General features: G+C 39.3%; 3 protein-coding genes across 3 annotated transcripts; 2 read left to right on the plus strand and 1 right to left on the minus strand.

Annotated features, from left to right (window-relative positions):
* Positions 1-634: 634 nt before the first annotated feature.
* LOC131306500 (UDP-glucuronate 4-epimerase 3-like) lies at positions 635-2,685 on the plus strand. Its single transcript, XM_058332773.1, has 2 exons — positions 635-1,423; positions 1,728-2,685. The coding sequence occupies exons 1-2, from the start codon at positions 843-845 to the stop codon at positions 2,482-2,484; spliced, it is 1,338 nt and encodes a 445-aa protein (XP_058188756.1). The 5' UTR covers positions 635-842; the 3' UTR covers positions 2,485-2,685.
* Positions 2,686-5,149: 2,464 nt separating this feature from the next.
* On the plus strand, positions 5,150-6,402 carry LOC131307047 (UDP-glucuronate 4-epimerase 3-like). The gene is made up of 2 exons (XM_058333465.1): positions 5,150-5,321; positions 5,787-6,402. The coding sequence occupies exons 1-2, from the start codon at positions 5,150-5,152 to the stop codon at positions 6,215-6,217; spliced, it is 603 nt and encodes a 200-aa protein (XP_058189448.1). The 3' UTR covers positions 6,218-6,402.
* Positions 6,403-7,888: 1,486 nt separating this feature from the next.
* On the minus strand, positions 7,889-14,697 carry LOC131306496 (probable leucine-rich repeat receptor-like protein kinase At1g35710). Its single transcript, XM_058332766.1, has 2 exons — positions 10,097-14,697; positions 7,889-8,545 (listed from the first exon to the last, which is right to left on the minus strand). Exons 1-2 carry the CDS (start codon positions 13,905-13,907, stop codon positions 8,487-8,489), a joined length of 3,870 nt encoding a protein of 1,289 aa, XP_058188749.1. The 5' UTR covers positions 13,908-14,697; the 3' UTR covers positions 7,889-8,486.
* Between the last annotated feature and the right edge of the window lie 513 nt (positions 14,698-15,210).

Raw genomic sequence — 15,210 nt, forward strand, 5'->3', positions numbered from 1 at the left:
TTTTACACATTAATTCGCTTCCAGTTCGGTGAATCTCCTTGGATAAATAAAGATCATAGCGATAGATCGCCACAATCGTCAGAATTCTCCCTATATTCCTATCCGATGTGATTTATCGTGGATATCGGTTTGATTAGGGAATAGGATGATGCTATGATGTCTCCGGTCATTTTAGAAACACGGTAATTTTTTGCAAAACTTCACCATTATGAGTATAATTAAAACTAGCATAACAGAACCCAAACAAGGTATGATCAAGGAATATCCAAAAAATCAATCAAGGTATAATGGTTCTGTTATACTTGTAATGGATTTTGGTTATACTCATAATGGGTTTTGGTCATATTCATAATGATTTTTTTTATGACAAAGTTACGGTGTTTCCAAAATGATCGGGGACACCAAAGTCATTCCCTAGGGAATATATATCCGGGTTATGATTTATCATGCATATTCCTATCCGATATAGAAATACCCACGGTAAATCGGTAAACCATATTGGATCCGATATCCACGGTAAATCATATCGAATTGATAAGGGACCATATCTCCAAAAATGCCTATAAATAGGCCCATCCTACTAAAAAAGAGACGACATATCTTCAAATGCAGATTAAAATCATTTAAATTTCATTTACTTATCTCAAATAAATACCGACTTAAGTATCGGAGGGATGTTAGCGGACACCAAACTTGAGTGAAATTTTGGGTCAAAAACTTTATTTGATTAAGTCTTCTCCAACACAATATCCATTTCCAAGTCAAAACCCTAATGTATCTAAACTCTACTACATTGCCACCATTACAGAACTTGTAAGAAAAGTAGGGCCGTTGACTGCAAAATGACGCAATTGAAGCCGATAGTTTCTCATTCCCACCTGGACAGCATCCCGTCCTCCGCCGCCGGGAAATTCAAAGCGGACAAATCCTCCTCCTCAACCTCAACCTACATTCACCGTCTCCGGTTCAACTCCTCCCTCCAAAAGCTGACCCTCTGGTCTTTCCTCTTCCTGGTCGCCGTCCTCTTCTTCTTCCTCCTATCCCCGCCGTCACCTCCACCGCCTCGCCGGAAGAATCTCCAGAGCACTACTCCATGGGGCGGATCGGACTGGGAGAGGCGGGTCCGGTCTTCGGCCCGCGTCCGATCCAAGACCGGCCTGTCGGTACTGGTCACCGGCGCGGCGGGGTTTGTCGGGACCCACGTCTCGATCGCGTTGAAGCGGCGCGGCGACGGCGTTCTGGGGCTCGACAATTTCAACACCTACTACGACGTTGCCCTCAAAGAGTCGCGCAAGAGCCTACTCGATCGTACGGGAGTGTTCGTCGTGGAGGGGGACATTAACGACGGCGTTTTGCTCCGGAAGCTGTTTGATGTTGTGGCTTTCACTCACGTGATGCACCTCGCTGCGCAAGCGGGAGTGAGGTACTGATGCTGGGCTTAATTTCGCAATTTCATGATTATATAAGTATGTCATTTTGGAGTCGAAATTATGTTTCTACAAATCATGCGATCTTTAAAAAAGAGAGAAAGACTAAAATAGGCAGCTTTGAATTGTTTAGTTTTATTGATTTGCGTTGATTTGGTTTCTCTATTTTGGCTGACAATAATTAGGTTGGTTTATGAGGTTGTGGCCATTATGGCAGAGGAGTTTTGCTGGATTAGATCAATATCCTGCCAATAAAAATGCGAATAAAATTAGAAAATCTTAAATTTACGCTTGCATCAGGTACGCAATGCAGAATCCAAATTCGTACATTCACAGCAACATTGCAGGGTTTGTGAGCCTACTTGAGGTCTGTAAATCGGTGAACCCACAACCGGCAATTGTATGGGCTTCGTCGAGTTCTGTTTATGGGCTCAATTCAAAAGTACCCTTCTCGGAAAAAGACCGAACAGATCACCCTGCTAGTCTCTATGCAGCAACAAAGAAGGCGGACGAAGCCATTGCTCATGCTTATAACTACATTCATGGTCTTTCAATAACTGGGTTGAGGTTTTTCACTGTGTATGGCCCGTGGGGTAGGCCTGATATGGCCTATTTCTTCTTCACAAAAGATATTCTGGAAGGGAAAGAGATTAGTGTATTTGAAGGTCCGAACCACGGTACTGTTGCTAGAGATTTCACCTACATCGATGATGTGGTGAAGGGTTGTTTGGCATCGTTGGATACAGCAAAGAAGAGCACAGGAAGTGGTGGGAAGAAGAAGGGTGCAGCACAATTGCGGATATTCAATTTGGGGAATACTAAGCCAGTGCCTGTGAGCAAGCTTCTGAGTATATTGGAGAAGCTTTTGAAGGTGAAGGCTAAACGAAAGGTGGTGTCTCTGCCAAGGAATGGAGATGTGCAGTTTACACATGCGAATATAAGCTTGGCTTATAAGGAGCTTGGGTATAAGCCCACAACTAATTTGGAGACGGGATTGAAGAAGTTCGTTAAGTGGTATGTTGGTTATTATGATCCTAAGAAGAAGAGTGCCTGGTGAATAATCTCCAACATCAGGTGCTGCACTTTGAACTGTGCATACCGCTTGTTCTGGTTGCCATTACCTTACCACTTGTTGTTTCTGAAAGGGTTGATTTGTACAGGCCATAACTGATAGTAGATTGCAAACATGTCTAATTGGATATTTTTATTATCTTTTCGGTGATTTTAATAAATTTTCATCCACCACACTTGTCCATCATACTATTCCATCTTCTGAGTTTACATGAATGCAGATTTGTGCGGAGTTGTTTGTGGCTTATGCAAGCCATAACTGATAGATTGGAAACATGTCTAATTGGATATTTTTATTATCTTTTAGGTGATTTTAATAAATTTTCATCAACTACACTTGTCCTTCATACTATTCCATCTTCTGAGTTTAGGTCATTTACTTGAATGTAGATTTGTGTAGAGTTGCGTTTATGATCCATAATACGATCCACTATCGTCTGTATAGCTTATATGTTCAACCGGTAAATTCTTTTCCTTGTCTATTAGAGGTTCTCATAAGATCTTAGATTACTGTGTTGAAATGTGAAGGTCCTGTAAATACAATGCCATACAGAGATTTGAAGCTTACATATGCATTATTGTTTAGTCGAGATTAACACTGAAGGAGATAGGGAGTTCAAAAATAGAGGTGGCAAAAGTACCTACGTGGAGCAGCATATCCAAAAGTCCCTGCAGATGAAGTCCAATTAGATGAGTCACTCTTCATGACTTTCGCGGTGCCACAATCAGAGATGAGAGCTACGTACTTCGAATCGATCAAAACATTCTTGCTTGACAAGTCCTGAAGAATGATTGGAGGAAAACGATTGCGGTGCATGTAAGACAACATTTGCCATCCATTCTCTTGATCCAATACATCTCTACTGCTTCTTCCTCCGAGCTGAGTATAAATCCCAAGCTTCCTCCATTCAAAACAAGTGCCTCGCATGTGAACAAAATCCATAAAGCTTTATAATATTTTCAGGTTGTATCTTTGTTAATGTACCGATCTCACTAGCAAATCCTAAAAGATTAGCCAGTCTCCATCCGATGACGAATGAAGTTGCTGTGAAGCAAATCCTAAAAGATTAGCCAGTCTCCATCCGATGACGAATGAAGTTTCTTCACAGCAACTACGTGACCATTATGTAGGGCAACTCTATAGATAGTACCTTATTCCCCCTCCCCAACACTGTGTTTGACACCAATGTTTCCAGTTGCTTCAATGATGTTTTCATTCACTATTTTCCGTAATAGCTTCATATTGCAAACAAGTTATCACTGTTAATTGGAATTGGCTCACTCTCTGTGCTCACCAGTTTCTTACAAAAAGCTACACACACAAGAACAAAAAAACTGAAAAAAAACCACTGAAAGAGGCAGATATCCCAAAACAGGAAGTAAAAAGTAAAATCTAGTGTTACCACTTTTTAACCAAAAATAAACCTCTATTACCTCGGAGTGACTCAAACGGAGCCTTTCTGAAGGCTTTGATGTGAGGAAGAGGAGGACCGTTGATTGTAGGATACATCCACGGATGCAAGGCTTTATCGTATTGACAGATCGAATTATCCCATAATTTTAGGAGAACACTGCTTAGTTTGGGAGGGATCTTAGTGCCTGGGTCAAAGTCAAATAGGAAATGGAATTAATGGAAGGTTATTTTGGGGTTAAGCGGACGCTAACGGACGTTTTGATTTCAAACTCTGACATTGCATTTCTTCGGTATATTGATCTTACCGTATATACTGGGAAATAAAATCACCCTTCATTTCATTTCATTTAAATCTTCTCCCCAAAATAATTGGCTATTTGACCGTAATAGTTGATTCTTGAACCACATCGAAGTTGTATTTCTTTTCATCTCCATGACAATTATTTTTTCAACGAACAGAGTCTATTTTACATCATATCATGTTTATTCAATATCAACAAAGCAAAAAAGATCGCAGAAAGCATACAAAAGAAAAATGAAATTGCACAGTCATAGCAAAAACCCATAAGAGCCCAAGTCCAAGGAAACTCAAGAAGTGAAGCAGTTGGCACCAATGAGATTTCTTAATGTAATCATGTGTAACTGATTTTGCAGAGATGGCCTTGGATTTGACATCGTCCTAGCAACTTGCTGCATGGTTGGGCGAGAAAGCGGTCTAGCATTCAAGCATGCAAATGCTACTTTTGCAGCAACCACTACTTGTTCTGCCACTTGATTTGTAGGAGGCGGCAGGCGTTGGTCCAACACATCCTTGAATAAAATCCCATGTCCAGTTTTTGATGATGACGACGACGAAGATGATGATAGAGACGAGATGAGATCACCGGGATGCTCGCCCATAATCACTTCTAGTGTTAGCACCCCAAAACTGTAAACGTCGCACTTCTCGTTCACTTCCATTGTATATGCGAGTTCTGCCAAGAACAAAACAAGAAAGAGACGAGCTAAGAAAATAATTGAACAATAAAAGGGTTTGATTAGAAGCAGAGCCGGCCCTAAGCAAAAGCTTGTGTTGAGGCTGCTTAAGGCCTCCATTTTTTTTTGAATTTCAGGGGCTTCTCTTACTTTTTTACCTCTTATAATAGTCCAACAAAAATGCTTCATTTTTAATTTTCACTTTAAGCATTTGAAAGTCAAAGTGGAAGGGGAGAAGCATGCTCATGCTACCTATTAGGCAATGGTTAAGTTTGCAAATTTACGCATACATTCGCTTCCAATTTTTTTAAGAGTTCATGAAGGAGAAAATAACAGAAGCCACATGAATGCCATTGCCAAAGCTTTACAACATACAAACCTGATTGGGAATAAGAAATCATACATACTCTCAGGGACGGATTTGTATGGAGCACGTTCCCCCACTCAAAACTAAAATAATGTTGTTACATTTTTGTATATATTAGCATAATTATAAACGTGTCCTACTGCATAAATATGCCCACTTGCATATATTTCAAAAATATACATATAGATTTAGTTTTAGAGAAGTGCTACGATACACATCCCTTATTTGGGTGTGTATCATATGCATTTTCATTGAAACACATTAAAATGTTATGATTCCCAAAATGTTATGAATCTATTGCTAAAAAGTTATGAATCATATTGATGAAAAGTTATGAATTTTTAGTATAAAAGTTACGATACGAAATAAAATATTATGAATGACCGGTACTACAAGTAATTTGTTATGAGGTGGCACAATAGGAACCATACAATAGGTGTATATGATACACACCTTAAAGGGGTGTGCATTGAAGACTTTCCCTTAGTTTTTATGCTTCAATTTCACCATATGTTGCATTTGTACTTGTTAGTTTTTATTCTGGAAGGGAAAGAGATTAGTGTATCCGAAGGTCCGAACCACGGTACTGTTGCTAGAGATTTCACCTACATCGATGATGTGGTGAAGGGTTGTTTGGCGTCGTTGGATACGGCAAAGAAGAGAACAGGAAGTGGTGGGAAGAAGAAGGGTGCAGCACAATTGCGGATATTCAATTTGGGGAATACTAAGCCAGTGCCTGTGAGCAAGCTTCTGAGTATATTGGAGAAGCTTTTGAAGTTGAAGGCTAAACGAAAGGTGGTGTCTCTGCCAAGGAATGGAGATGTGCAGTTTACACATGCGAATATAAGCTTGGCTTATAAGGAGCTTGGGTATAAGCCTACGACTAATTTGGAGACAGGATTGAAGAAGTTCGTTAAGTGGTATGTTGGTTATTATGATCCTAAGAAGAAGAGTGCCTGGTGAATAATCTCCAACATCAGGTGCTGCACTTTGAACTGTGCTTACCGCTTGTTCTGGTTGCCATTACCTTACCACTTCTTGTTTCTGAAAGGGTTGATTTGTACAGGCCATAACTCATAGTAGATTGCAAACATGTCTAATTGGATATTTTTATTATCTATTAGCTGATTTTAATAAATTTTCATCTACTACACTTGTCCTTCATACTATTCCATCTTCTGAGTTTACATGAATGCAGATTTGTGTAGAGTTGTTTGTAGCTTATGCACTGAACAGACCATAACTGATAGATTGCAAACACGTCTAATTGGATCTTTTTATTATCTTTTAGGTGATTTTAATAAATTTTCATTTACTACACGTCCTTCATACTGTTCCATCTTCTGAGTTTACTTGAATGCAGATTTGTGTAGAGTTGCATTTATGATCCATAATACGATCCACTACCGTCTGTGTAGCTGATATGTTCAATGGGTCAATTCTTTTCCTTTTCTGTTAGAGATTCTCATAAGATCTTAGATTACTGTGTTGAAATGTGAAGGTCCTGTAAATACAGTGCTGTATAGAGATTTGAAGCTTACATATGCATTATTGTTTAGTCGAGATTAACACTGAAGGAGATAGGGAGTTCAAAAATAGAGGTGGCAAAAGTACCTACGTGGAGCAGCATATCCAAAAGTCCCTGCAAATGAAGTCCAATTAGATGAGTCACTCTTCATGACTTTTGCAGTGCCACATTCAGAGATGTGAGCTACGTACTTCGAATCGATCAAAACATTCTTTGCTTGACAAGTCCTGAAGAATGATTGGAGGAAAACGATTGCGGTGCATGTAAGACAACATTTACCATCCATTCTCTTGATCCAATACATCTCTACTGCTTCTTCCTCCGAGCTGAGTATATGTCCCAAGCTTCCTCCATTCAAAACAAGTGCCTCGCATGTGAACAAAATCCATAAAGCTTTATAATATTTTCAGGTTGTATCTTTGTTAATGTACCGATCTCACAAGCAAATCCAAAAAGATTAGCCAAGTCTCCATCCGATGACGCATGAAGTTTCTTCACAGCAACTACGTGACCAATATGTAGGGCAACTCTATAGACAGTACCTTATTCCCCCTCCTCAACAGTGTTTGACACCGATGTTTCCAGTTGCTTCAATGATGTTTTCATACACTGTTTTCCGTAATAGCTTCATATTGCAAACAAGTTATCACTGTTAATTGGAATTGGCTCACCCTCTGTGCTCACCAGTTTCTTACAAAAAGCTACACACACAAGAACAAAAAACTGAAAAAAGCCACTGAAAGAGGCAGACATCCCAAAACAGGAAGTAAAAAGTTAAATCTAGTGTTACCACTTTTTAACCAAATAAACCTCTATTACCTCTGAGTGACTCAAACGGAGCCCTTCTGAAGGCTTTGATGTGAGGAAGAGGAGGACGGAGTAGGATACATCCATGGATGCAAGGCTTTATCGTATTGACAGATCGAATTATCCCATAATTTTATGAGAACACTGCTTAGTTTGGGAGGGATCTTAGTGCCTGGGTGAAAGTCAAATAGGAAATGGAATGGAAGGTTATTTTGGGGTTAAGCGGATGCTAACGGATGTTTTGATTTCAAATTCTGACATTGCATTCCTTCGGTATATTGATCTTACCGTATATAGTGGGAAATAAAATCACCCTTCATGTCATTTCATTTAAATCTTCTCCCCAAAATAATTGGCTATTTGACCGTAATAGTTGATTCTTGAACCACATCGAAGTTGTATTTCTTTTCATCTCCATGACAATTATTTTTTCAACGAACAGAGTCTATTTTACATCATATCATGTTTATTCAATATCAACAAAGCAAAAAAGATTGCAGAAAGCATACAAAAAGAAAAGTGAAATTGCAGTCATAGCAAAAACTCGTAAGAGCCAAAGTCCAAGGAAACTCAAGAAGTGAAGCAGTTGGCAGAAACGAGTTCTCCTAATGTAATCATGTGTAACTGATTTTGCAGAGATAGCCTTGGATTTGACATCGTCCTAGCAACTTGCTGCATGGTTGGCCGAGAAAGTGGTCTAGCATTCAAACATGCAAATGCTACTTTTGCAGCAACCACTACTTGTTCTGCCCACTTGATTTGTAGGAGGCGGCAGGCGTTGGTCCAACACATCCTTGAATAAAATCCCATGTCCAGTTTTTGATGACGACGACGACGAAGATGATGATAGAGACGAGATGAGATCACCGGGATGCTCGCCCATAATCACTTCTAGTGTTAGCACCCAAAACTGTAAACGTCGCACTTCTCATTCACTTCCATTGTATATGCGAGTTCTGCCAAGAACAAAACAAAAAAGAGACGAGCTAAGAAAATAATTGAACAATAAAAGGGTTTGATTAGAAGCAGAGCCGGCCCTAAGTAAAAGCTTGTGTTGAGGCTGCTTAAGGCCTCCATTTTTTTTTGAATTTCAGGGGCTCCTCTTACTTTTTTACCTCTAATAATAGTCCAACAAAAATGCCTCATTTTTAATTTTCGCTTTAAGCATCTGAAAGTCAAAGTGGAAGGGGAGAAGCATGCTCATGCTACCTATTAGGCAATGGTTAAGTTTGCAAATTTACGCATACATTCGCTTCCAATTTTTTTAAGAGTTCATGAAGGAGAAAATAACAGAAGCCACATGAATGCCATTGCCAAAGCTTTACAACATACAAACCTGATTGGGAATAAGAAATCATACATACTCTCAGGGACGGATTTGTATGGAGCACGTTCCCCCACTCAAAACTAAAATAATGTTGTTACATTTTTGTATATATTAGCATAATTATAAACGTGTCCTACTGCATAAATATGCCCACTTGCATATATTTCAAAAATATACATATAGATTTAGTTTTAGAGAAGTGCTACGATACACACCTCTTATTTGGGTGTGTATCATATGCATTCTCATTTAAACACATTAAAATGTTATGATTCCCAAAATGTTATGAATCTATTGCTAAAAAGTTATGAATCATATTGATGAAAAGTTATGAATTTTTAGTATAAAAGTTACGATACGAAATAAAATATTATAAATGACCGGTACTACAAGTAATTTTTTATGAGGTGGCACAATAGGAACCACACAATAGGTGTATATGATACACACCTTAAAGAGGTGTGCATTGAAGACTTTTCCTTAGTTTTTATGCTTCAATTTCACCATATGTTGCATTTGTACTTGTTGGTTTATCAATTATTTGTCTATTTGGAGCTATTCTTTCTTGATTTTCTTTTGTATTTTACCGTTGGGGGAAAATATCTTAAAATAAAGTTATTAATAAAACTATCTGGATCATTCTAAAAATTGTTGATGTTCATGTGAAATATACTCGAAAAATTTTATTCGAGATTTTGTACTCAAATTGAATGGATGCGTTATAAACTATTGTGCATACCTTAATTTTGTACGATCTTATTGTGGTTGACTAGAAAAAATAAATCGTCACCATTATATTATAATTAATAAGGTGCGATTAGGCTACATTTCTGGATTCATCCCTGCATGATCTATAATGGAACAATGAGTAATCATTAGCCACAAAGAATAAAGTATGAGAGAGTCGGAGAAATCAGAAAAAAAGTGTCATACCAATTCCAGTTATCAAATTAGATATATACTTTAAAAAGTGTTCATTATCCATTAGACTTCTAGCCTTTAGGTAGTAAACATATATAAATTCAATCTATGATTTAGTGCAATATATGAGCGCTTAAATAAAAACTTGCTATATTCTTGATTGTTAAAAGCTAAAATAAAGCTACCAGCCTACCATGTTAAAGTTTACTTGAGATAAAAAAGAAAAGGAACAAGAAAAACTTGCAAGAGACATGAGTACCAGGAGCGGCATATCCAAAGGTTCCTGCAAATGAAGTCCAATTTGCCGAGTCAGATTTCATAAATCTAGCCGCCCCAAAATCAGAGATGTGAGGGACGTATTCAGAATCAAACAAAACATTTTTGCTTGATATGTCTCGATGGATGATTGGTGGCGAACAATCATGGTGCATATAAGACAGAGCATTTGCCAAATCTTTAACAACATCCACTCTTTTGTTCCAATCCAGTTCTACTACTTCTTCCTTCGAGGCCAATACCTTTTGCAAGCTCCCACCTTGCAAGAACTCGTAAACCAAAAACGAGTGTCTTGGAAGTGAACAGAACCCATGAAGCTTTACGATGTTGTGGTGCTTTATTGCTGTTAATGTACTGATCTCACTCGTAAAGCTCTTTTGATTAACCGAGTCACCATCAGATGATGAGTGAAGTTTCTTCACAGCAACTATTTGACCATTTGGCAGGGCAGCTCTATAAACTGTACCACATCCTCCTTCCCCAATGCAATATTTGGCATTGAAGTTCTCAGTCGCTTCAATGATGTTTTCGTACACCATTTTTCCATCATAACTCCATATTGAAAACAAATTTGGAGTATTTACTTGTAATGGCTTGTTTGTTGTGCTCTTCATTTTCTTACAAATAGACAAGAAAAATCCGAGAACCGTAACAGAAAGAAGTAGAATCCCCAAAATAGGAAGTACAATTAGTAACGCCACTTTCTTTTCCTTCTTTCTAGGAACCCCATGAAGTTGGCAGGACTTCAAACCAGAAGCATTACCACATAAACCTTTATTACCTCGCAGTGACTCAAATGGAGCCTCTTGAAAGGCTCTGATATGAGGAAGAGGGCCCTCCAGTTGATTGTTGGATATATCCACTGATGAAAGAGCTAGTATGTTATCAAAAGAAGATGGTATGTAACCGGAGAGCTCATTGTGAATTTTACCTATTAACAAGTTATCACTCAAATCAAGACTTTGAAGGCTATGGAGTTGACCTAGTTCCAACGGAATGCTTTTCCCAAGTCTATTATTGCTCAAACTCAAGTTCAATAGCTTCTGGCAATCCCCTAACTCCTGAGGGATTGAGCCAGTTAGTTTATTTGCTGCAAAATTTAGAGTCTCTAAGTTGCCAAGGCGACCCAGTTCTACAGGAATGTTACCTGATAGTTGGTTATTACTCAACTTAAGATAGAACAATGAAATCAAACTTCCAAATTTCTTTGGGATCACTCCAACTAGATGATTTGAAGAGAGATCAATTTGGGACAGTTGAGTTGCCATTACCAATTCAGGTGGTAACCCTCCAGAAATATTGTTGTTCAACATTTTGAGACTCGTTAACCTATGGCACATTCCCCATTGTTGAGAGAGCTCTCCATAGAAATTGTTGTCGCTCAAATCAATGTAATCCAAGTTTGGGTATACTCCAAAATTTTCCGATATGTTTCCTGAAAATTGATTCCCCTCAAGCCTGACCCTATGCAAGCTACTACAATTTTTCAAGCTTTTGGGCATGAGCCCGATGAAATTGTTGTATGAGGCCGTAAATATTTCAAGTGACCCACTCAAGCAAAGGTTTTCTGGTAAATGACCTGTGAACATGTTATCATCCACTTCAAAAACTCTCAAAACTAATAGATTGTTCAGGTGTGGGGGAATAGATCCAGTAAGTTGGTTATCGAACAAACGAAAAGACTCAAGGAATTCAAGATTCCCTAGAGAAGTAGGGATTGAACCAATGAGACTGTTTGCATAGAGTTCAAGATGAACGAGAGACCTTAGCATCCCAACTTCGTCGGGGATTGAACCCGTGAGATTGTTCGTATCGAGTTCGAGATCAGTGAGGGATATTAACTTCCCAACTTCCTTAGGGATCGACCCGAAAAGACGATTTCGGTATAGTTGCAAAGTGGTTAAGTTGACCAAGTTCCCTATAGAAGCAGGGATTGAACCCATGAGATTGTTTATATCAAGTTCGAGATTAGTGAGGGACCTTAGCATGCCAACTTCTTCAGGAATCGACCCAGACAAATGATTTTGGTATAGTTGTAGAGTGGTTAAGTTGACCAAGTTCCCTATAGAAGTAGGGATTGAACCCGTGAGATTGTTTGTATCAAGTTCGAGATCAGTGAGGGACCTTAGCATCCCAACTTCTTCAGGAATCGACCCAGACAAATGATTTTGGTATAGTTGTAGAGTGGTTAAGTTGACCAAGTTCCCTATAGAAGCAGGGATTGAACCCGTGAGATTGTTCATATCGAGTTCGAGATCAGTGAGGGACCTTAGCATCCCAACTTCTTCAGGGATCGACCCGGACAAAAGATTTTTGTAAAGGTACAGAGTGGTTAAGTTGACCAAGTTCCCTATAGAAGCAGGGATTGTGCCAGTGAGATTGTTCTCATAGAGTCTGAGATCACTAAGAGACGTTAGCATTGCAACTTCTTCAGGGATTGGTTCGGAAAGTTGGTTTCTATGAAGGTAAAGAGTGGTTAAGTTGACCAAGTTCCCTATAGAAGTAGGGATTGAACCCGTGAGATTGTTCCTTGACAGTTTGAGATCAGTGAGGGACCTTAGCATGCCAACTTCTTCAGGAATCGACCTAGACAAATGATTTTGGTATAGTTGTAGAGTGGTTAAGTTGACCAAGTTCCCTATAGAAGCAGGGATTGAATCCGTGAGATTGTTTGTATCAAGTTCGAGATCAGTGAGGGACCTTAGCATGCCAACTTCTTCAGGAATCGACCCAGACAAATGATTTTGGTATAGTTTTAGAGTGGTTAAGTTGACCAAGTTCCCTATAGAAGCAGGGATTGAACCCGTGAGATTGTTCGTATCAAGTTCGAGATCAGTGAGGGATATTAACATCCCAACTTCCTCAGGAATCAACCCGAAAAGATGATTTTGGTATAGTTGCAAAGTGGTTAAGTTGACCAAGTTCCCTATAGAAGCAGGGATTGAACCCGTGAGATTGTTCGTATCGAGTTCGAGATCAGTGAGGGACCTTAGCATCCCAACTTCTTCAGGGATTGACCCGGACAAAAGATTTCTGTAAAGGTACAGAGTGGTTAAGTTGACCAAGTTCCCTATAGAAGCAGGGATTGTGCCAGTGAGATTGTTCTCATAGAGTCTGAGATCACTAAGAGACGTTAGCATTGCAACTTCTTCAGGGATTGATCCAGAAAGTTGGTTTCTATGAAGGTAAAGAGTGGTTAAGTTGACCAAGTTCCCTATAGAAGTAGGGATTGAACCCGTGAGATTGTTCTTTGACAGTTTGAGATCAGTGAGGGACCTTAGCATACTAACTTCTTCAGGGATCGACCTAGACAAATGATTTCCGTAAAGGTAAAGAGTGGTTAAGTTGACCAAGTTCCTGATAGAAGTAGGGATTGAACCCGTGAGATTGTTCCTTGACAGTTCGAGATCAGTGAGGGACCTTAGCATCCCAACTTCTTCTGGTATTGATCCGGAAAGTTGGTTTCTATGAAGGTAAAGAGTGGTTAAGTTGACCAAGTTCCCTATAGAAGTAGGAATTGAACCCGTGAGATTGTTCCTTGACAGTTCGAGATCAGTGAGGGATATTAACATTCCAACTTCCTTAAGGATTGACCCAGAAAGATGATTATGGTGTAGTTGTAGAGTGGTTAAGGTTGCCAAGTTCCCTATAGAAGCAGGGATTGAACCCGTGAGATTGTTCGTATTGAGTTCGAGATCAATGAGGGACCTTAGCATCCCAACTTCTCCAGGGATCGACACGGACAGATGATTTTCGTAAAGGTGCAAAGTGGTTAAGTTGACCAAGTTACCCATAGAAGTAGGAATTGAACCAGTGAGATTGTTTGAATTCAAAGTGAGCTCAATAAGAGAAAGCAGCAATCCTATTTCGTAGGGGATGGAGCCACCTATTTGATTTTGGTGCAGCTCCAAGGTCTTCAGATTTGACAATTGGCCTATTCCAGGTGGAATTGAGCTAGAGAGATGGTTGCGGATAGGCTAAGATGGGTGAGTCTCCGAAGGCTACCAATGGGGGAGGGGATGGTTCCAGAAATTGAGTTGTTTGTAAGATTAAAGCTGAGAAGATGAGGGAGGGATGATAAATTTAGATTGGAAAGCATACCTCTTAGGCCATAACTCTCAAGGTCAATATGATTGATGACTCTGCCAGCCTTTTTGCAACCAATTCCAATCCAATTGCAGTGGTTGCTTCCGACAACCCATGAGGACAGGAGAGATCGATTGACTTTGGTTGTCAAGGCTAGCTTTCCATGCCAGGAGAGCCGCTGCTTCCATTCCTTCTTCTCCAACTTCTTTCTTAGGCGAAGAAGAAGAAAAAGCAGTGGAATCAAAAGGAGAGACGAAAGCGAGGACGACGAAGAAAACAAAAAGACATTGGGATGTAACGAACAGGTTGGGAAGTGTCTTTGCTGGTAAGAGTGTCATTCTTGGTTCGGTACTAAGAAGCTGTGAAAGGAAGTTGTGGGTTTGGGGAATGAAGAGCTTCTAAGTGAATGGAGAAGTATTTATAGGGGCAGTAAATACTTGCAAGATCTTGCATCCTCTATATGACACTTCAGAAATTCCATAGAGAACACTTTGCACGTTCCAATAAATGTAGCCGTGCACTCTGAGCCACATAAGTTGTGTTCAATAAATAGCTTTTCCATGTGTAAGGGGGAAGGAATCTAAATCAAACATTTTGTGTCCAATACAAATGACCTGTTGCTATTCTCCGTCTCCATTGGTTATACTCAGACACCCCACAACTTATGCAACCACTTGACTTTCGAGAGCAACCGTTGCTTTTAAGGTTTTGTCTTGATTGAGTAGAGGCGTAGTCAGAAATATGCATTATTGGGGGCACCATAATACCAAAAACTCCAGTGATGAACATTACTCATTGTTCATACTTGGTGAACACTGCTTACTTTTCTCAAAGTTCATGCTGGATTTTTACTCGTAGATAACAAACGTTCAGTTTGTGGGGCTTGTTTTTGTACCAATTCAAGCAAGTCATTCTTATTTTGATAAGTATTTGATCAAATCACATGTGTCTTTCTTAAAATTTTTGGTCCAAAATTCAATCAAAATATAGATAGTTTGATTAATTAAGCAC

The sequence above is a fragment of the Rhododendron vialii genome, chromosome 11a (assembly GCF_030253575.1).
Source record: "Rhododendron vialii isolate Sample 1 chromosome 11a, ASM3025357v1".
NCBI classification, from domain to species: Eukaryota; Viridiplantae; Streptophyta; class Magnoliopsida; order Ericales; family Ericaceae; genus Rhododendron; species Rhododendron vialii.

Coding starts and splice junctions, on each gene's coding strand:
- LOC131307047 (XM_058333465.1), top strand. CDS start 5,150: ATGGTTAAGTTTGCAAATTTACGCATACATTCGCTTCCAATTTTTTTA. Junction 5,322..5,786: donor GACGGATTTGTATGGAGCAC/GTTCCCCCACTC, acceptor TGTACTTGTTAG/TTTTTATTCTGGAAGGGAAA.
- LOC131306496 (XM_058332766.1), bottom strand. CDS start 13,907: ATGGGTAACTTGGTCAACTTAACCACTTTGCACCTTTACGAAAATCAT. Junction 8,546..10,096: donor CTTTGGATATGCCGCTCCTG/GTACTCATGTCT, acceptor TGTTCTTGGCAG/AACTCGCATATACAATGGAA.
- LOC131306500 (XM_058332773.1), top strand. CDS start 843: ATGACGCAATTGAAGCCGATAGTTTCTCATTCCCACCTGGACAGCATC. Junction 1,424..1,727: donor GCTGCGCAAGCGGGAGTGAG/GTACTGATGCTG, acceptor CGCTTGCATCAG/GTACGCAATGCAGAATCCAA.